Source organism: Idiotropiscis lumnitzeri, chromosome 1 (assembly GCF_059441095.1).
Source record: "Idiotropiscis lumnitzeri isolate Australia: NSW breed Sydney's pygmy pipehorse chromosome 1, RoL_Ilum_1.0, whole genome shotgun sequence".
NCBI lineage: Eukaryota > Metazoa > Chordata > Actinopteri > Syngnathiformes > Syngnathidae > Idiotropiscis > Idiotropiscis lumnitzeri.
This window is the reverse complement of record NC_142391.1, coordinates 21,098,087-21,121,337: the sequence shown is the minus strand read 5'-3', so window position 1 is coordinate 21,121,337 and position 23,251 is coordinate 21,098,087. Positions and strand designations below refer to the sequence as shown.

General features: G+C 40.0%; 1 protein-coding gene across 3 annotated transcripts in view; it reads left to right on the top strand.

The window, feature by feature from the left end:
• Window positions 1–21,089, top strand: part of adamts3 (ADAM metallopeptidase with thrombospondin type 1 motif, 3) — a 78,841-nt gene extending 57,752 nt beyond the window's left edge. For 2 of the 3 annotated variants that reach the window (XM_088287998.1, XM_088287990.1), the window contains exons 14-22: window positions 804–937; window positions 1,030–1,153; window positions 5,425–5,505; window positions 7,379–7,542; window positions 12,159–12,315; window positions 12,410–12,542; window positions 13,875–14,082; window positions 15,261–15,378; window positions 17,138–21,089. In XM_088287998.1, the coding sequence (XP_088144124.1) occupies window positions 804–937; window positions 1,030–1,153; window positions 5,425–5,505; window positions 7,379–7,542; window positions 12,159–12,315; window positions 12,410–12,542; window positions 13,875–14,082; window positions 15,261–15,378; window positions 17,138–17,625 (1,607 nt within the window). In that variant the 3' untranslated portion in view covers window positions 17,626–21,089. Of the gene's footprint in view, window positions 1–803; window positions 938–1,029; window positions 1,154–4,538; window positions 4,623–5,424; window positions 5,506–7,378; window positions 7,543–12,158; window positions 12,316–12,409; window positions 12,543–13,874; window positions 14,083–15,260; window positions 15,379–17,137 lie in introns of all 3 variants that reach the window. The other variant, XM_088288006.1, reaches the window with a different exon arrangement.
• Window positions 21,090–23,251: the final 2,162 nt, after the last annotated feature.

The following is a 23,251-nucleotide window of genomic DNA, read 5'->3' as shown; positions in this document are numbered from 1 at the left end:
ATGAGGCTTCCAGGTTCAGATTTGAAATTGCTTTTTGTCCGTACAGAAGAAGGAAGTTGAAAGTTTTTTAATCATTTCGCAAGCTTGTGGGTTTGATATTAGTGGAAATGCCACCGAGACAATTAGCGTCCTGAAATGCGTTAACTGCAAGTTGTTTTTTTTCCATTTCATCCGTGCGGCCCATCCGCCCATCCCGGTCCAAAGTGGCTCACTGCTTTATATAATTGTAATGGATTCAATGACCCCAAATAATCCAGGAAATACAAAAAAAAAATGCAAGTTCATCGCATCCGCAATCACACATAAAATGACAGTAATGCAATTGTTTTTTTTGCTATTAATGAATAATAACACTCGCCAGAAATAGGATTTCAAAATTGCTCAATCACGCACAGGCAATGTAGACAACGATTGTAATGTGATTATTCCTTGCTAGTAATTCTTGACAATCTGCACCTTGCTCGACAGAACAACAAGAAATATTCCAAATGAAAAAAAGAATGAAATGCAATTTACGTGTCCTTTACCAATGTGATCGCTTGTCACGCCGGTTATGCGTGACGCCCGCCGCCTTGCACAATAGAAATAAACTCGACTGCTCCAAATTATCCAGTCAAACAATTTAATGACACCTTTGGGAAATTTGTTACCAATATTACAATGCGTTTGTTCCTTGCAATTTACCAACAATAAGCGGCACTTTTCACAAAAAGATCAAAGGCGCCAATCCGACGTACCTCACAACTTGAATTTGTCGAGCCTGTGTTTGAACGGCACAACTCTTCGTGTTGCCCTCAACGTAGCCAACAAGAGATGCCACCTGTACTGCCAGTCCAAGGAAACCAGCGACGTGGCCTACATGAAGCAGCTGGTGCACGACGGCACGCGATGCTCTTACAAGGACGCCTACAGTGTCTGCATTCGCGGGGAGTGTGTGGTAAGGCCGACATTTGCAAAAGCTGTACGCAGCAAGTAGCTTTTCTTTTCTAATCGGGCTGCAATTGTTTGGGGCGGGCGGGGGCTCTTCAGAAAGTCGGCTGCGACAGAGAAATTGGCTCCAACAAAGTGGAGGACAAGTGCGGCGTCTGCGGAGGCGACAACTCCCACTGCCGCACCGTCAAAGGAACGTTCACCCGGACCCCCAAGAAAGCCGGTAAGCCGCCGAGGGGATGTCCACAAACACAAATGTGATTTCCTGCTCAACTTGAAGTCTTTTTTTTTTTTTTCCATTCTCCTTTGTCATGGCTGCACTAACATCTAACATCGGACTTACATTTCAATGATGAAGCTGCTATCGTATACATTCATTTCATTTGGACCGAAAGATGAAATAAGTGCGGCCAACCGCTTATTAGGATTCTCGTATTCCTTTTTTTTTTTTTTTTTTTTAACAAATTCTGGCCTATTTTTTCCCACATTACAAATTATTGTAAAGCAATCGAATGAACATTTAAGGGACCAAAAATTTTTTTACATTTTTTTTCCCTTTTTTTTTTTTAACCCAAATCGCTCGATTAATTGGTTTGATGAATTTTATTCTTCCAAATCTCGAAAGTGCTCATTCGTCAGGCCATAGGATGAAGTTGAACCAAACCTCTGAAATAGCACTCGGTGACCGAATTACCTTCCTTTTCCCGTTTCGTGCCTGCCAGGCATTTTCAAAGGGTGAATACCGTAGTTTAGCTTTATTTTAGTTTGATTTCTTTCCAAACTTTATTTGTTTGTGAAGTGTTATGAACCTGAACGTCAACAACCGATAAAGGAAGCGACACAGCTGTCAAAATCATCAGGAATAAGAACCTTATTAATTACTGAAGAAATATTGAAGTCCCACTTCCTTTATTTTCTTTGAAAGCCAAATCCTATTATGCATTGACTTTTCTGCCTTGGTTTTTAATTGAAGCGTCTTCTCTTCAGGTTATCTCCCCTCACCAGACGCACAATGTGACACCCACTACTGAGGGCGCATGTTTGAAGAAGAAGAAAAAAAAAAAAAAAAAAAAAGGATATTTATTCCCTAAATTAATCGATTTCACGTGGAGCTCAGTGTGTAAAATTAACATCATTTCTGTTATCAGTGATTCTAATTATTCTTGATGACCAACCATGATGACCTTGTGAGAAAGAGAAACGAAAAGAAAAAGTCCACCACATGTGCTGCCATTTTAAAAACGTCTGTATTGTGATTGTTCCTCTCATCACTTAGTCGTGATAACCACCAATTTTTACTGACCAAGTAAACGTACTTGGAATGGTGCTCACCGATACCAAGCGGCGATACTTTATAAGGCAGTTGTGATGAAAATGTCAAACAAATGTTGTTCATGAACACAAAACACAAAGTTTTCTTACATACATTTTACTTCGCCCAAAACTTCTCCGTCGGAAATCCAGGTGCATCATAAATTACTCATAAGAGTTAAAAAAAAAAAAAATCACTTAATTCCAAATCTTTGAATACCAGTTTGACATTTCTCACCAAAATCATTTCATATCATTTTTTAAAAACCATATCATTCAATAGCACGCCACATTTTTCAAAGGGCAAAAATGAACCACAAACTTAAGAAACAATTTCCGTCACCACTGATTTCATATTTTTCAATATCATTCAATACCATTAAGATTTTTTTATCTGCATATTGCACACACGCACCCCCCGATATGATTCCACGTCATTCCATAAGCTAACGTTCCAGGCGTTGCATCATTCATACGCAACTTCTTGAGAAATTGCATTTTCTAGGAGAACCACAACATTGCACAATTGAAAGAAAGAAATAATAATCCACAATTCAACAAGTGCGCAATAGAAATAAACGAGACAGAATTATCCACAAATTCCGCAAAGTCGCTATCTTCCAAGATTGGATTATGAAGTGATGGCACAGGATTAATATCATCGCGACAACGGCCACCTGATTAAGATGGCAGCTTCATCAAGACAATGACGGTTCTGTCTTTCTCTCTTTTTTTTTATTTTGTTTCTTTTGATCATGAAAAGATTATTTTGTGACCATCTTAACATCTTTTAACAGGGAAAGCGTTAAGCAAGAGAGCCCAAAAAGAAAGCCATTTGTTGGAAAACACACTCTGCAAGTATCCATCCATCGTTACAGCTGCCCAGCTTGTAGCGCAGACCGCTAACATCTGGCTTCTTACGACTTTCCGCCGCTAATCATCATCCGAGTCGGCTTGTGATCAATACATGTTTCGTCACGTCATGTGATTATTTCCAGAGCCGCACTAACTTCAGCCTCCTTGCGTGTGTGTGTGTGTGTAATGTGTGCATACAACATGCCGTAGACATCGCTGAAGACCTTTCCGGGCAATCTAGTGTGATGGTGTCGGTCATTAGTGCGCTAATTACAGTGGAATCTCCAAAGTCCAACACCCCAAATGTCAAATGGTTTTATGATTAGCTTGAGCTTTATTTTTTTTAATTATTGAAAAATACAGCAGTAGAGCACATCATTATTTCTTAAATGTGAAATCAAAACATGCCGTTTTCCCCTGTTCCGTGCGTGGCATAAAGACTGAGTCCTGATGTGAAGAGAGAAAATCTGCAAGTCAATGACAGCCCGGTCAGCGGAATGTTCAATACCATTTTTTTTCCCCAGACCCATGCCAGTATGTTTATTCGCTCTTTGAAATTTCATTTAACACGATGGCAAAATTTGTGAGCAGAGACCTTTGATTTGGACTGACACTATCACACCATGACATTTCATTTGATTTGAAATTGATTTCCCCTTGAACATCATGGCTGCTGTCTGCAGCCTCCACGAGTACCCGATACCTTAAAATAAGGCTGGTATCGGTTTCATGAACCATCCGTAGCCCTGAACAGCACTTTTGTCCAAATGAAGCTCCTCAACTCACGCCAACGTGGTTCCTATACACAAAGATGCCACACGATGGCGCCAAATCATTTATGTCCAAAAAATCTGAGACTTTAACTTTCTGCAATTCACTCAGGTTCACTCTGATTTTGTTTCTTTTGAAATAAGAAAAAGTACTTTGTTGTTTTGCACTTTTGTGCACCAAATGTTGAATGTCACCTTAAAACCATGGTACATACCAAACCAGGATTTTTTATGGCAACAAACAACTTTGATGGTTCCACTGTAATTGAATGAATTGAACAGGATTCACCCTGGATGCCTTTGTTTTGTTTTTTTTCTAATAAAACCCACCACATCACTCCTAACCCCGCCCCCGCAGCTGCATCCAAAGTCAGACTGCAAGGCGCATTGTCCCTGCAGCCGCGCCACCTGTCGTAACCTCGACGAAACCGGCTGCATCCGTAATAACTTCTCGCAGCTCCACGGCGCCCCATGTCACGTGACCCCGCCGCTAATGTCGCGGGGGGCCAAGCAATTACCCCCCCCCAACCCCCTACACAGGGCACTCATGTCCTGCCGGCTGCAAAATGAGTTCCTTCCTCATCCAGTGTGAAGTCCCACCCGCTGTGCTGATCTGATCCGACACGATCCGTCGCCCGCAATCAAACTAACGGCTTTGTTTCGTTCCAAAAGGGAAAACCAGAGGAGCCTTCTCGTTGCCCAAAGGAGCTCGCAATGTCTTTTTAAATGAAAGTGAAGAGTTTAGAAATGTCATGGGTGAGTCACAGGAGGTTTGTAAGTGGCGTGGACATCCCTGCCAGACTTTGCTGCCCTCTAGTCTACTAAACTATTTTGGGGGGGGTTTTTTTGTCGTTGTTTGGTTTTCATTCACACGGTGATTGACTAGTGAACGGAGACATTTTGGGCATCAGCTTCAATCCTGTATCGAGATACATATCAAGTAGTTTTTTTTAAAATCGGTTTGAATTTGCTGAACATTTGTTGTTCCTCTGAATTTCATGAACTTGAATAGTTTGTGCTTTAGAGAGTTTGTTGTTACGTATCAATAACATGAGAATAGATTGGAATTTTGAAAATCTATTTAGTTCTTAAATAATATCGTGCGCTGTGCATTGAGATTGATGATGCTATCGAATCATCTATCAATGCAAACGTGACAAAAATGTCATCAAAGCGGTGGAATCAAAATGTTGGCGTGACAACTGCCACCTTGCTCAATGGAAATAAACAAAAACACACACCAAAAAAAAAAGGAACCCCTGGATCCAAATGGATTCTCAAAACTACAGAAGAATCCTGAAGAGCACATTGAGCTTGCCAAACAAACAAAAAATCTCCTTGGCAGGAGTAACAAAGGCACAAACGCCTCATTCACACTCCAAGCGTCCTTCACGTGCGAATGAAAAGCTCTCTTATTAAAATTGTCTTCCTCCTCCTCTTCCTCGGGCTGCTTTGTAGAGCAAAGCATGCGGGATGTCCACCCCTGCAAACGAGTCGTTTCTGCTCATCTCCTGTCTGTGTTTCTCTTTTGTTTCTTCCCTTTCCGCCGACGCCAAAGGCTACCTTAAGATGTTTCTGGTTCCTCCTGGAGCTAGACATGTGATCATCCAAGAGCATGAGGCCTCCCCTCAAATTCTTGGTAAGTGTGACGTGGCTACGCAACTCCTGCTCCTTCCGTTTCGTTATCACGCTGATCGCAACATGTGTAAAAATGAAAAACAGTCCTACCTAGTGCAGGAAGGCTTGCGTGACCGATTTATTCGTACTCTGCTGTAAATGCATTATGGATGATTAATACCATTAAAGACACTCTTGGGGTTGCACAGGATTGAATAGTCACGAGCGAAAACACGCAGTGATCGAAATAACGCCGGCTGTGTTTGTGTTGAGTCGATGCACAAAGACCAACAATTCATCAAATTCCAATTGGATGAGAAAAAAATGCTGCAATTTAATTTTTTTAAAAAAAAATTATTAATCGAAATTCAATTACGATGACCATTATTACACTCAACGATTGGCGGAATCCTAAAAAAAATCTATATATAATATATATATGTAAAAAAATAAATGTATATATTAGTACTGTCAAGTGATTTTTTTAACTAATTAATCACAAAAAAATCATGATTAATCAAATTTTTCAACAACTAATTTTTGCAAAGCTTATAACAGATATTTACTTGAATAATATCTTGGAATTGATGCAAAATCACCAAATATGAAGTATATTTGATTCAAAGACTGTTCTAATAGCTTTCTTGGATGCGCTAAAGACAGCTAATATGGCACAATATTTGCAAAGTATGCAAATTATTTTTTAAGTAAATCAAACTGAGTTAACTGAGTTAAAATATTTAACTGAGTTAATTTTTTGGGGATTAATCACCTGAGTTTATGCTTTAATTTTGACAGCCCTAATTTATATATATTTATATACATATAGTGCTCTCAAGTGATTTTTTTTAACTTATTAATCGCAAAAAATTCCACAATCAATTAATCCCATTTTTTCTACTACTATTTTTTTGTCAGCTGGGATAGGCTCCCGCACCCCCGTGACTCTGTATCGAATAATATGATGAAGCATAACCTCAACACATATATAAAAGCTTTCGCAATTCAAATTTTTCCCATGCATAGTCATTTCTAGCAATGATGATGTTTCAGAACAAAATTCCACCTGTTGCTCAACCGAACCTTTGGCGTAAATGAGTTCTGAGATCTGATTTGATTGTTGGAAATCCAGAACATCCTTTCCGTCTTGTCACTTTTCTTGAAGGCAGGAAAATAATGTGCTCCGAGCTATCGCAATTGTTGTGTTATTTTAAAATCCGGTGCAGCAGCAGATGATTGTTTGCGCAGCAGTTTGGGATTTCTTGTCATATCAAGTGTACAATTTGGCAAAGGCGTTCAATTACCTTCGACACTGACAAACACTGCAAGACTCACATGTTGCTTGCGCCATATTTACTGTACCGAGGCTTGGCCTTGGAGGAGTGGGTATTGATGCCGATCTTTGGAGCTGCTGTGCACTTGATACTTTTGTAGCAGGCCAAGCTGGCCTTGACTTGGGCTGGAATTACACTACAGATCCAAATCATATTTAATGGTCTGTGCACTTCTGACATAACGAAGGTAAATCGCATTTAATTGTGAGTGCAGTTCTTATGTACTATTTCGACGCTAAGGGACCCCTCGATCAATTGAAAAATTTTTAATAACGGTTTGAACATATGGCGAAAACAAAATTTGCATCCACGGATTCACCTATTTGCTAATTTTTATTTTTTGTTTTGTTTGAGGGAGCCAAGTCTTGTTTTTCTTCAAAACATGTATTGAAGTATGAGATGGCAGACATGCTTGTATATGAAGTGTGTGGTCCTATCTGACATTATGATGCCGCCCAAGTGTTGCTTCATTCCACAGCGAAGCACTGGAGTGGTCGCCCTCCCGCAGCAAAATAGACTCTTTGTGATTTTCATTGCTTGATAACAAACGGCCAATTACAGCAATCAAGAACCAAGCGACGGGCCACTACATTCTCAACGGCAAAGGGGAGGAGGTCAAGTCCAGGAGCTTCATTGATTTGGGCGTGGAGTGGCACTACAGCATCGATGAAGACGTGGAAACACTTCACACTGACGGACCTCTGCACGACCCTGTGGTGGTTCTGGTAAGGAGGAATGCATTTATTACATCCACACGTTTCTGTCGATAGGGGGATGATTGTCATCAACATTTGTTCTGAAAATGACCACTTCAAAACACAATGGAAGACTTTGCAGGGGTTTTTCTTGTTTGGCTTCTTGAGCCTTTTTCTGCGTCTCCACATGCTAGACACGCCCACCAAATTTCATGTTAGGGTTTGAATTTTCAAGACATTTGGTTCAGCTTTAACCGTGTTGCGGTTTGGCCTGTCATCAGTCACGTCGGCATGCTGTGAAGAAAAGTAGAAGTTGGCCACTCCAATTTCATGTTGCCCATCTGTTTAGCGCTGTGGTTCTCGATAGGCAGCCCTCTTTCTGTGGCTCCTAAGTTATCTACCCCTTTTCACACTGCTCATGTTGCATGGATTTCTTATAATAGACTCTTAAAGCGAACTCTAAATTGTACAAGGGGCCAGTGAGGAGAAGCCAAGATTGGGGTTATGTGTTCTGTATTCGGAGTTCCGGTTAAAAGGCGAGCAGCAGCGTGTTGGACCAACTGGAAATGCTTGATGGAGGACTCGGTGACTCCAAAATAAAGTGCATTCCAGTAATCTTGCCGAGTTTTGATGAATACATGAATTACTGTTTCAAAGAGCTGTTGAGAAAGGAGATACTTCACATTAGCCAGCTGCCTAAGATGAAAAAAAAAGCTTGTTTTAACAATAGCACTGATTTGTCGGTCCAATTTAAAATCACTGTTCAGTTTAAGATCCAAGTTTTTTGCACAGTGGGACATAGATCTGACAGTCATCCACTTAGCAGTGGAAGGAAATTGCATATTTCCTTAAGATGGAACCCAAAGGGAGCCGATACAATCAAAACAGCAGAGGCCTCATAATTGAGCCCTGTGGAACACCAAATGACAATGGAGATGTGCGGTTCTGTCAGCCAAAATAGCATCAACAACACAAATAAATAGAGTGAACTCATCAATTCAAGCTGGAAGCAGGATTCTTGTCTCGTCTGACACAACAACATCAAAAAGCAACACTTTTTTATTTTTTTTTATTTTCATGCAAAATATAGTTCAATACAGTAGCAAAGGAACACAAATTCCCAAAAGGGGGTTTGCATTTAAAGGACCATTTGAACCAAACCAAAGTTTACCAACATACCAAATTTAATGTTACCAAGTGAAACTCGGGGGGCCCAACATGATCATGCCTTAATCAAATGAATACTCAATGTGACTCAAAATAGACAACCAAGGAAACAATTAGCCTGGTCTACATTGAATAGTCCTGACATTTTATACAATAAAAGGTCATGAGTGCTTAAATGACCCGTTGGGATCGGGCTTTAATTGTATCCCAGTCGGGGAAACCAGGAGGTCTGTTTTATAGTCGGGGAAGGAGAGTTCTTCAATTGTGGCGACGTCTTCAATTGGACATTTACTCAGTTGAATAAAAACATGGTCTCTTTTTTTGTAAGCTTCAATCTTGCCATCACGTCAACGCAAATTCTTGCCGTGCACTTTTCAATGAACAATCAAGACGAGACGAGGTGCAATTTCCCCGTCGAAATTGCAGTGATCGTCCCGTGGAAATTGTTCTATTGGATTGAGTCTTTAAATGTAGCGTTTGCCAAACATGGCACAAACTTGTACAGAGGCACTTGTCAACTTGCATATGTCTTTTTATATCAGGACCTCTGTGTTTTATGGTAGAGTCGACATTTGTTCCTACGCCATAACGCACATGCAGTGATTCTTTGATTCATTTCTTATTTAGTATATTCAGCTCAAACATGCATTGACAAAAAACTCAAATGGTTCACATTTCTAAATGTTTCATTTTTCCAAGTCTGTCATTCTCCAATAGGCGGACGTGGTATGATTTTGGGGAGGGGGGCAGTGGGGGGGCTCGCCTCACCCCAGGGAACATACTTCTATATTTTGCCGTACTGCAATAACATGTAATTGTACATCCATTACACAAGGTGGCAGTGGAGCTCTCATTGTCCGAGTGTGCGCAAGAAGTATTAGCTCTGAGGCACACACGTCAACTTCGGTCCTCGAGGGCCACTGTCCTGCATATTTGTGATGTTGCCCTCCTCCAACACACCTGATCCAAATGATCACCTGTGCCCAGGGGGGCTGACGGGGGGTCAGTACAGAGTGGGAAACACCGTGGGAAAATGTTAAACAGGGATGATAGGAAAGATGAAAGTGGAGTGAGACTAAAGATAATGTTTCAAAATGGGATTTCTTTGTTGATTTCTTCAATGTTAATAAGAATACGATACTTCTAATAATTTTCTTGGACAAATGATACTATCTACAGTCATGGCGGAGTGTTGGAGAGCGCGGAATGTTTTATTCTTCCTAGGGCATGGGGGCGCATAAAAGAAAGTAATTGAGCAGCACAGCTTGAAGTGGTTCAAATGTGATAGCAATCAGACAAAATCTCTCTTTAGAGGACCTTTGCAAATGTTAAAAGTAACCCGAAATGGGTGCTTCAAAACCAAATCTTTGCAGACAGTCTTGAGACCACCAAATGTCATGTTGTCAAGTGAGACTAACGTCAGGCCGGTGTAGCTTTAATCTTTTATTCATGTTTTCTGTCTGGATCAGACTTTCTAATAGGGGTCTCAGTACAGACCCTTGCGGAGCCTCACAGGAGAGCAGTCCGTGACAGGTGCATAATGTAAGGTATTCACTGGTATAATGTGAATTAATCGAGTACAACATATAAACTGTCTTCAATTTCAGTGGTTCCCAACATTTAGTAAGCCAAGGCACCCATTTTACATGAAGAAAATATTTATCAAGGCACACCAGCAAACAAAAGAAATGACAAAAACTACTGAACTGTGACTTAGTTTGTTAGACGAAAGGCAATAGGTGGCTAATCACATCTGTCTGAAGAGCATTGAAAGGTTCTGCCTGTCGCAATACACCTCTGGCAAAAAGACATGTATTTGAAATGAATGAAGAAAACATTTCCGACAAGTGCAATTGGATCATTCCCCAGAGGTCCGCTTATGTTCTCTCAAGACAAACTAGTGTGCCACGTCACCCCTGGTTGGAAATCTCTGCTACATTCCATATGGACGGTGCGGCGCGCTAAGTCAAGGTCAAGACGGCTTCAAATCACATCAGAGAGTCAAGCCTCTCAAAGGTGGAGTGTCAGTAAAGCGCCGAGGAAGTGGCCGACGTATTGCGGCAAAATTTATTGCAGACGTCTTCCGCAAGGAAAGCCTCCCCCAAAAAATCACGAAAATTCAGGACAGTTTTTCAAGCTGGCTTATTTTAGCAACATCAAATTTGGTCGTCTTGTCCATCACAAGGATGACCACAAACTTTTTGAACCACCCATGCCTGAAAAGACACAGCAAGTAGCCATGGTTTGAAGTTGACCATTCTTTTTTTTTTTTTAAATGAACCCCCTGACGACAGACCCACTCAGGAATGTCTTTCTTTAGTCAAGCCAGCAAAAAGTCTGACACATCCATGCCAGACATAGAAAGTCAGCCATTTTAGTTTCAAGTGGCTATTTTAGCCCAAATTTGGCTTTGTAGCACCCACTCAGATTGAAACATTCAGTCCCTGAAGCCAGTTTCACTTAGCAACCGTAAAACAGTCCAGATGCAAAAGCACGATGCCATTTTTGCTTCAAGAAAATCAATTCATTTCCATTTGACTCAGCGTCAGCTTCGTCAATTCAAAAGACGAGTCTTTTCAGAGCCCAAATAGCACTTTTAAAAGGCGCATTTGTTTGAATTAAAAAAGCAGCTCTTGTCATTCCCCAAAGTACAAATGCCCCGTCAGTTTGAAAGAAATGCTTTGATAGGATAATGAATGCAAAAGACTTAATTACAATCATTGGCGAGACACTTTTATTCCAACGTAACAAAGAAAGCTGGCAGATGACAATTTGCAGTTTCACCTTCAAAAGGCATTCATTATGGGACCTCTTGATTAGCACAAAGAAAGCCATTAGTTAATTTCAAACTATGTGCAAAGTGTGAATGTGTCTGTACAAAACAAGGTCAAGTGACCAGGACTCAGAATTGATTTCAAAACTGCAACTGAAGCTTATCCGCCTCTGTAGGCAGTCGGTAATTAATTACTCAGAAGACATCATAATAGAAAATGACATCATGTTTTAGGCCATTTTTGTCATGACGGACCCCAAAAAAATTTATATATATATATAGTGTGTGTGTGCGTGTGTGTGTGTTTTAAATCTATCAGTGAAATGGACAAATGGGTTGAGATAAGAATTTTTTTAACACATTGTTAATAATAAAATAATTGTGCTCTTAAAGCAGTGCTTCTCAATTATTTTATGTTACGCCCCCACGTGCAAGAAGAAAACAATTTGTGCCCCCACCCCACCACCCACTCTCTGCCGCCACTCTAAATAATAGCATTTTCGTTGCAAACCAAACCTACTCCGCAGAGTTACTTGCTCCGCGCAATGGGCAATGAGAGCGCCACTGCCAACTACTGGAGTGGATGTGCAATTACACTTCATTGTAGTACGGCGGAAACAGAGAATGTTAGACTCTCTTGTAATAAGTATGACTGTTCTCGAACGACACAACGCACTATACGGCACCTGCTCTTTATGTCTGCCAGATCATACCCAAGGACAACGAAACGCGCTCCACTCTGATGTACAAGTACGTCATTCACGAAGACTCGGTGCCCGTGAACAACAATAATGTCATCCAGGAGGACACGTACGAGTGGGCACTCAAGAGCTGGTCTCCTTGCTCCAAGCCTTGCTCCGGAGGTAAGCCACCACGTTTCATTTGCACTCCACGCAGCATGCGCCACATGCTGTACAAGTTTTACAATAGAAACTTTGCTTTTCTGAAATACTTCAGGCTACCAGTACACCAAATATGGTTGTCGGAAGAAAGGCGACACCAAGATGGTCCACAGGGGCTACTGTGACATCAGCAAAAAGCCCAAACCAATACGCCGCATGTGCAACCTGCAAGACTGCACGCAACCCCAGTGAGTGCGCACATACGTACAAGTACATGAGCCCTCCATAAAATTGTTTGGGGGGATTATAGAAATCTCAAAAGTCCTCATCAAGGCCTTTAAATTGAGGTATGACTCGACCTTCAACCCTGTTGACCTCAGCCCCCTGGCATCTTTTCGAAAGCCAACATTCTCCAACTTGGCTTTTAACTCATTCAATCCATAGAACATACATAGACCTTTTCAAAAATGTAGTCCCCGCCTCCCAAAGACGTATTTATACGTCTTAGCCTTTTTTTTTTTGCGTCATAGCTCCATGTTTTTCTAGCATTAGAACAGAATATTCTGTTGGCGTTGCAAAACCAGTCAAAATCCAGAAAAACGCTGGGATTGAGGCGTTTCCACTAGTGGAAATGGGTGGGATTAAATGAGTTAAACTGGACAGTGATTTGAAATTAGATCTTCAAATCAGTGCTATTGTTCGATCCAGCTTCCTTCATTTGGCTAAAGTAAAGCCCTTTCTTTCCCAGCAGCACTTGGAAACGGTAATCCATGCCTTGGTTACATCTCGGCTAGATTACTGTAATTGACTTTACTTTGGAGTCAGCCAGTCCTCCCTCAAGCGCCTCCAACTGGTGCAAAATGCTGCTGCTCATCTTTTAACTGGAGCTCAGAAGGCGGATCACATAACTCCAATCTTGGCCTCTCTTCACTGTCTCCTAGTGCACTTTAGAGTTCGCTTTAAGATACTTCTGTTCATCTTCAAATCTTTTCATGCCTGCTGCCTCAGGTCTGCGGACCACATGCTGCTGGAGGTGCCGAGGACTAAGCGCAGCCTCAGGGGGATTGCGCCTTTTCTGTGGCCAGTTCTTCTCTATGGAATGAGCTCCCATTGAATGTTAGGCAAGCCCCGCCCCCTCTCTGCCCACTTTTAAAACTCATTTGAAGACATATTTTTAATCTTTAGCTTTTGGCTCAACATGAGACTGTCGCTGTTCTCCTGTTCTTCTGGTATCTATTGTTTGTCTTTTAATTTGTGGTCTAATTTCCCGCTAATTTATATGACACCGTATGGGAAGCACTTTGTTACGGCTCCAGCTGTTGTGAAATGTGCTAGATAAATAAAGTTGGTTTGATTGTGTTGTAAAATACTGTTTGTTGCACGTACATATTTACACATACACACTCACACATATATATATATATTATTTTTATTTTTTTTAATTAATTTATTTTTTACCTTACTAAGTGTTGGAGATGGTTCACCTTTTCAAGCGAAAACAAGCATGTTGTTTGGATGTTACGTCATCACACAAAGTCAAATGATCTGATACATGTGACGAAGATAAGAATGATTTGCAGGTGGATCTCGGAGGAGTGGGAGCATTGCACGCGCACGTGCGGCAGCTTAGGCTTCCAGGTTCGCACGGTGCGCTGCGTCCAGCTGCTGCACGATGCCGCCAACCGCTCCGTGCACAGCAAGTACTGCACCGGCGACCGGCCCGACACGCGCAGGCCCTGCAACCGCCTCGCTTGCCCCTCCCACTGGAGGACGGGAGTCTGGTCCGAGGTGAGATGGAATGCAAATTGTCCTTGAATAGATTTTGGGCCACACAACCGTCGCTCAAACAATGTGCTGTAATAAATAAAAATCCAACGTAAAACTTACCACAATTGGTGAGATGCAAGGACGGACGGGGACGCAGAGGATTATTTTATGAATAAGGTTGCAGGGACGATGTCTTACCTTCACTAAAATCTGGCGTCACGTCGTAGCCTAAGTGGTGTGATGAGCTGTCATTTCGCCTTCCTGTCTTTGTTTTTGGTAAAAGCCGGACACATTTGTTGCCAGGACTCCTACTTCTTCAATTCCTTCTTCTTCATCTTCATCTTCAACTTCGACTTATTCTTTGTGTTCTGCTTTTTCATTTACTTTCTTTTGGCAGTTGGCAAATACTTTTGGCACATTGCCACCACCTTCTTTAGCATGTGGCGGAGAGGAACAAATAAATTCAAATATATGTGATTGTATTTGACTTTATTGGAAAACAAAAAAAAACAAAAAACTCCACAAAGTTGGATGAGTGCCATTATAAACAGGCCTGAAGATTTCAAATCGTTTGACAATTTTCATTCTTTCCTTTTGGGTATTTATTTCAAGCATTTAATGTTTGTCAATCTAATGGCGGCTTTAAGTGAGCCCGGCTCATTTGCCAATTTGGCGCTGTCACTTTTCCTCTCAGGCGACGTGTGGCTCATGTCCAAAAGTTCCAGCCAACAATGTGTAATCTTAAAAGCTCCTCATTATGAAAACTAAGAAGAAGGGCTGTCACACTCGAAAAAGTCTTTATCAGGATTAAGAAGATGACCGAGACAAACAAATTAACAAATTGATTCGAAATATAGAAAGCCATCACTGAGGACTTTAATTTGAGGCATCACTTGATGTGGTTTGTTACATTTTTTTTTTTTTTACCTTAAGCGCAGAGGATTGCATTTTTATCTTTTCAGGATATGACCTCATTATGCAAAGTCATAATGACAAATTGACGACTAAACTAGAAAGTCAGTCCACTTTGAGGCCTTTTGGAGGTGTGACTTGATCTGGTTTGTTGCACAATCCATATACTTATTTTTGGCCTCATCAATTGGTGGCGATTGGTCATTTTTCAAAAAATAAAATAAAATGCCGCAATTGTTGTGTTATTCCATTACCTTTATCATATTGTTTGCACTTTTTTTGCACAGTGCTCCGTCACCTGCGGTGAGGGCACGGAGAGGCGACTGGTCACCTGTCGAATTGGAGACCAGTGTGGCGGCGACAAGCCGGAGAACGTGCGCGTGTGCCGTCCTGGACCGTGCCACGGTGAGAAGCCACTCGGAAATGTTTTAAAGTAACAATTGGATTTTAAACTAGAGCTGTCGTTTCAACATGTCTACTAGTGGAGATTTTTTTTTTAAATCCAAATAGACTCAAGTCATTTTCAAGTAAATTCCATTTAACATGTCGACCGTAAATTGGCATTATAAAAACAATCCAAAATATTTGAAAACCACAAAGGATTTTTTTTTTTAAATATTAAAAAAAATATATATAAATTTTTGGGTGGGCACTTTATCTCTGCCTATTAAAAAATTTGAAAATGTGAGGGTTTTAAAAAAAAAAATAGAGATTTTTTAATTTTTTTTTACTCCTTACATAATGGGCAGGAATTATTTGCGTACTTTTAAATTATTAGCTACATGAATGAATGAATTAACTTAGTGTACATAAAAGTGAAGGTTTTGGAATCTTGTTGGTGGGATGCTGGCTGGTTTATAATAAATAGTGCAACAGCTCTTTCCGTTACCGTGGCAACCCTCAATCGCCTGCTATAGCAGTCGAATGTATTAGCGGAGCAGCCTGCGCAACCCCGCCTCTGACACACACTGAGGCATTCTGGGACGTGGCGACCGTTCGAAAAGAAACTATCTTCAGTCACATTTCCTCACCCGAGGGCAACTGGAGTCTTTCAACTCACATTCCACATTAGTCGTCAGTGAACCCAGCATACAGTTTTGACGTCGAAGACAATGTAGTCCGTAAAAGTAACGCGATTTTCTTCAAGGTCAACAAACCAAATGTGTGCATTAACATAAAAAAAAATAAATAAATAAAAATAGATGATTTCCAGCCTTCTGCCAACAAATGAAGATCTTAAGACAATCGAGTCTTCAGTGAACAAAAGACAATTTGTCTTCAATGAAACAAATGCGTGAGCATCAAAGACGATTTTGAGTTTCAGTTCGCATAAAACAGATTTGTCAAAAACAGGTTCGTCTCCAATCTTACATTTTCATAGACATCAAAGACAATTCTTGGTGCCCTTTTATCAATGTTTTATGTTATGTGTTCCGTTGTTACTTTGTTAAATTTTCCGTAAAGCGCTTTGTTGAAGCTGCAGCTGTTGTGAAAGTGCCATTTAAATAAAGATGTGTCGCTAAAGCACGTTCTTTCATAAACATCATGGGCAATCAATAAAAAAGTAACAAAAAAAATAAATACAATATCGTTCTTGATTAACCTACTGATATTTTTATGAGTCTTCAGCAAACCAATTTACGTCAAATTAGAGCTACACAAACAATACATTCTTATTGTCGTAAACATCCCATCAAAGCCCATGTCGTATGTGCTTTTGCAAAAATCAAAGACAATTATGTGATCAATTCCCCAAATGAATTTTCAACAACCCGTACACTCTTTTGTAAACGTCAAAGACGATTAAAATGTCTGCATGTTTTCATAATCAAAGACAATGTAGTCTTGGAACGAAACAAATGCGAACATCAAAGAGAATTTAATCTGAAACAAACCTAATGTACTGCACTGTACATGCTTTGTAATCATCTAAGACCTTTTAGTCTTTAATCAACCCAGTGCATGCATTTTTATAAACATCAAAGATGTGTGTTTTTGGTAAAAATCAAAGACCATATAGTGCTCATGGAACCTGGTTTACGTGTTTTCTAAAATCAAGCAAGCCTCTTCCTGAGTGCTGCTCCTTAATAAGTTGATTGATGTCTTGCTCTCTTTGATGTTTTTTTACTTTGCTCTCACATTTTGACACGCTTTGATTTTTCAGACGAGCCCTGCCATGGAGACAAATCCATCTTCTGCCAGATGGAAGTTTTGGCTCGCTACTGTTCCATCCCAGGCTACAACAAACTCTGCTGCGAGTCTTGCAGCAAACGCGCTACAGGTGGCGCTCTTTTCTCTGAGTCCGAGGACCACGTGCGTTTCGGTTCTGCCTCCCAGCTGCTGGAGACGCTGATGGCCAACGCCACACTCGGCGGTAGACAACAACAAAATGGCGCCAAACGGCAACAAAATGGTGGTAAAACGCTGCAAAATGGCAGGAAACAGCAACAAAATGGCGGAAAGGTGCAACAAAATGGCGGGAAACAGCAGCCAAACCCTGGTCGATCGAGATTGGTCACCACGCCCGCACCACCCAAGAAAGCTAAAACGGCATCAATGCCCCGGAAGAACCTGGTCAGGAGGCAGCGGGCGGCGGACGCCAGCTTCACCGACAGCCGGTGGCCCGCCACGTACTCGGAAGTGGAGAGATGAGAGCGCCGCCTTCGTTTAGCGGGACTACGCAGACACAGCAGTTTCTTCCTTCCGAGTCTTCTCACGCTTTCCACAGCAATGTCGTCATCATCAAAGACACAAACAAAGAGGTGCTGGTTCACTTTATTTCGAGTATTGGGCGGCCATACATATAAAGCCGGGCAGTTCTTTCAAGAAGGGCACAAAAATTTAACGGGATTTTTTTGTTGTTGTTTTTTGTATTTGTGAAAAACAAAAATGTTTTGATTACACAAAACAGAAACAAACAAAATAACTTTTTCCGGATGTCAAAGAGAGTCCTCACTTTTTTTCCTCTTTGATGATAAACAACAAAAGTGCTTGGTGTCATAACATGCACAAATTTAGTCTCTCATCACCCTAATGCACAAGTTCGATGTAAACATCCAAGACTATTTTTAACATCCTAGACAATTCAGTCTTTGAAATAAACAACATATGTATTTTCATAAATATCAAAGTTGAACAAGCTCAACATTTCTGAACATTAAATGTAATTTAGTCATCAATGACCCTAACATATTGGGGGAAAAAAAAAATCTAAAAATCTTCGTCTTAAACGAAACTACAGTGTTTTCTAAAAATCAAGACGAGAAATTCTTTGAGAGTGTTTCCATAAAACATCAAGCACAACTTCAAGTTCAATCAAAGACAATGTTAGGTTGGAGAAACCAAAAAAAAAAAAAGGATTTCAAGTGTTCAATGAACCTCACACATGTTTTTTTTTTTTTTGTAAAACATCAAAGACAACTTTGACTAATGTCAACATATTTGTAGACAGTTTAGATGTCAACAAACAAAGCGTGCGTGTTTTTGTATACATCAAAGACACTTCAGGGGTCGGGAACAAACCAAACCAAAAATGTTGTTCAAATCTGAAAAATTGGAGTCTTGACGCATACACTTTTTTTTCGTAAACATGAAAGATAACTCGTGTGCCTTCATCAAACATCCAAGAGGTATTTGTCAGCAGACATAACATGCACATTATCATCACCTTCAAATACAATTTACTCTTTCAACAAACCTAACATGCAGATTTTCGTAAACATCAAAGACACGAAGGTCTACGACATAATCTTCATATTTTTGTGGACATCAAAGAAATTTTACAACAAACGGTACAGAAAAGTAGAAATACTAAATTATATAATATAAGCACAGACACAAAACACTGGTGCAAATCGATTTTTAACAAAATAAAAAAATACATATATATACATAAACATATTTTCACCAAACACAGAGAAACACAAACAAGGACACGTATGGCAACAGGACTAAAAATAATTACAAAAATAACACAACAACAAGAACAAATTGCATAAAGCAGCCACATAGAAACAAATTCATATTGCATACATAATTAATACAAAGCAAAAATGCAGTTAAAAAAAAAAAACTATGCAACTGAATTTCATCATTCTCATTTCATTCTAACTGGGAATAGAAATAAAATGGGAAATAAATCACGACAGTTTAAATGTGTCATTACGCACACGGTTTTTGACATGGCAGTCGAAAATCATAAACAAAAAAAATATTTAACATGAATATTTCTTCGTGGTGCTTCCATACTCAACACAAGATGATACAGGATTATCACATGACGATAATCAGTATTAACAAACTGGATGATTTTTTTCTTTTTACCATCTATGTTTAACGTTATGAAACTATGTTATCTTACCTGTTTTTACTTACGAATATGTAGCAGCTGTACCTTTCCAAAGCTACAGCCACACCTAGCTTAGCTTTAGCGTCACTCAATGATTTTTTTTTTTTTTAACGACAACAATCCAAACACGTTTTCCAAAACTTTACTCACGCATAAACATTTTAGCATATTGCTAGCTTTAGAAGATAAATTCTAAAAGCGGAAACAAACGTTTACATACATTTCTTTGATTGAGCACAAATCGAATTTACAATCCAATACACGAGAAAAAATAAATTAAGGCGGGCAAAGAAATTTACAAGCTGCAACCACAGCTGGCTTAGTTTAGCTTTAACTTTAAAAGATTTTTAATGACAAGAACAACTATGCCAAAATGTGTCACTTTTCTTTTACATTTGCTTTTCTTACATGTTAGCATGATGCTAGCATCTTTAGCGTGCTATTCACATGTGTGGTATGGATGGAAATTTTCCAAAATTGACTTTTATTTACGACGACACAAACTAACAGTGAATTAATGCATTTTTCTTTTTAAACACTGTGTCGTGAGCGAATTATTCTTAACTCCTTGATTTTTGGTCTGATAGCTTTGCTACAATTTGTGTATTATTAAAAAAAAAAAAAAAAGGAAAAATAGACAAAGGGAAAAATAAAGTGAGCAGAATAAATTCAGTCTTCATTCAAATTATTATTTTTTTTAAACTTTTGGGAAATATGCAGCCACAGCTAGATAAGCCTTGGCTTCATTGATTAAAGCTCCAGTTTTAATGACAAACCCAACAGGAACACGTTTTCCAATACAGGCTGTCAGACTTTTGCTTTTCTCACACTAGCATCTCCAACGTGACGCCACCATCTTTAGCATGTCTGAAACTTTTTTGTGCGCTGACATGGTCACAAATGTTCGGAATTTGGATGGCCGTAATCACTAAATTTCTTTGATTGAGAATGGTCCAAATGAAGGATCAATTAGTTACTTTTAATTTGTAAAAGGAATATATTGAACTCCTCCTTCCATACCAATGTCGTCTTGAGCAGAATTCATACTTGATACTTGAACAAATACTAGATTGAAAAGTAGCATTTGATTATTTCTGCCCATTTCTTCCATTTATAGCTTTGCTTTGCTCACTTCCGATTTTTTAGCAATTAGCTAAAAAATGTTTTTAATGGCTGAAGAAGACAACAAGAAAAAAAAAAACAACAACAATGGATTTCCTTACAACCGCCATGCATCTGACTGCAATAAATACAACGCAACAATTTACAACAATGTATAGTACGTGTATATAGATAGCATTGAGTGCAGACATATTTATTGAAGGAGCGGTGCTGTTTGTTTATTTTTCCAGCAACATTTTCTTTTCTTTTTTTATGGATAAAAAAAAGTACTAGGATAGAAATGACATTGTTTTTTGCAAACAATTAGATGTAAATATACACGCTCAATTTTGAGATGTTTGTCACCAAGCTGTCTTTTCACAGCTGTTTTTGTGCGTAGGAAGTGATTGGACAAGCGCTTTATGCTCTCCGCTAGTGTAGTTAGCAGCATGCGTCGCTGCCGAGCTTTGTTATGACGTTAGTCGCGCAGGACAAAACCCCTGAGCCTCTTTCCAGTACTGTATCCATACAACCTGTGCATTGTCATGTCTCCATTGTGCTTGTCTTGTGTATTTTGTGCAGATTCAAGTGTACACTACTACTGATGCTGTTTGTTGGGATGGGGAGCACATAGCAATAAAGGATCGGATCAACACGTCCACCTCCACGCTGTTGTTGCTTCGTTTTTTTTTCACATGGTCTGAGCTAGAGGTGTAACAAAAAGCAATTTGACTCTGAAAATCAGTTTTGATTCAAAAGATGTGAGTGCGTTGAATTGAATGAAATGTTCAGGCACAAACACAAACACACTCACACACACACACGCGCGCACGCACGAATATATATATGTTGCATCTGACTATTACATGGATATGTGCCGACTGTTACTAGTTACGTGTTTAAAAAAAATGCAGCGAGCAATGTAATCAAAGTGACAAATACATTAAATTACTTTTGGATTGCTCCAATGCCAGATTGAAAGAAATGAATAGTACAAAAAAAAATCAATATGATGTTTATTTTTATATATTTCTCATTTTAATTCTCAACATTACTATAATGGCAGTAGAATAAGTTGAAAGCCAACATGGATCACGAAAGTCGCATGTATGGGAACATTTTGAGGTGAAACGAGTCATGAATGAGAAAGGATTTTATTTCTGTCTCTGTGTTCTTTCAGATAGACATTTCAAAGAAGCTGCAAAATATACTCAACGAAAACGCCGCCTCGGCAAAGGCTAACTTCAAAATAAAGCTTAATAAACAATACATTCATTGAAGCCGATGCAATCGACTTAGTATTCTTTTACTTTGAAGTTGGCACTCCTGGTGGCGTAACATTCGACCTTGACTTCCGTTTTCGACCTTTGCATTCGTTTTAGCGCAGTTTAAATTGACATGACATAGTTGCCACCAACATCAACACAACGCCATCCCCAAATCAAATTCAGTCGCTAATTTAGGGCGCTAACAAAACGCTATGACACGATACAATTCTCTGGCGTTAGTGGCTGCTACTAGCTAGCTGTTAGCATTAGCCACAAGTGCCACCTCCTCCCGTCCGCCCCAACACCCGTTGCCAGTCCGCAAAAGTTAGGGACTTGTATGAACCGTCCGCGGCGGGAAAAATCTTGGTGACCATTGGAATATTCAACCAGAGAAATAATTGCATGGAGAAGAAAATCATGTCAACGATGCATCAGAGATTTAAGAAATTTATGTTTGCTGCCAGGCGCAAACACAGGAACACGAATAATCTCACTGACATTAATATTAATAGCCCATCATGACTGAGTTGCTCATATCGTACAGCTATAAATAAAAAAGGGGATGGAGATAATAGAGCGGGTTTATTCGGCTAAAATATTTAAATACGGCAGACGACGATCCACTTGATTGTATTGTATTGTTTTCTTATTTGTCTGGCAGGCAAGCTCTTCTTAGGAATTCCAAAGCAATTAGCATTGGAAGAAGAAGTGGATTTCCATAAGGTGCGACGATATGAATATTGATTCCAATACTTTGAAATAGGCAAGAGGAGAAACTGGGGAGAAACAAAAAACGTGGATGCAGAGACTGTGGCGAGCTCGACAGGGAATCGGAGGAGGAAGCGGCGGATGCCTCTTGAGAAATGGGAAGAGACAAAAGATGCGAGAAGGCGGCAAAAAAAAAAAAAACAGCAAAGGATGGCGTCACAAAAAATAGATTTGGTGTCCGGGGAACGGAAGTGAGGAAAATGGCGACTTTCCTGGCTTGTCTTTGAGATGAGAGGCAAATGAAGAATGTGTTTTTTACACTTGCTTCCGACAAACACTTGGACGGAGGTCAAAGTTGACCACCTTTTTCTTTCTTCTTTTTTTCATGTTAATTTGGGGGATGTATAATTTCATTTTAATTGGGTTGTTACTATCTGCTTACATTGGGGCCACAAAGATCCATGAAGCAGCTGGGAACCCAATGTTTTAAAACCCTAGAGGAGAACCTCAAGTGTGTTTTAAAACCCTAACTGGGAACGCTAACTTTGTTTTAAAAACCTTGATGAGAACCCTAACTATGTTGTCTCTCTCTCTCTCTCTCTCTCTCTCTCACTCATTCGCTCACTGACTCTCTTTGTCTTGCACTCTCTCGCTCCCTCTCTCTCTCCTCTCTCGCTCTCTCTCTCTCTCTCATTCGCTCACTGACTCTCTTTGTCTTACACTCTCTCGCTCCCTCTCTCTCTCTCTCTCTCGCTCTCTCTCTCTCTCTCTCTCTCATTCGCTCACTGACTCTCGTTGTCTTGCACTCTCTCGCTCCCTCTTTGTTTCTCTCTCTTTCACTCTCTCTTTCACT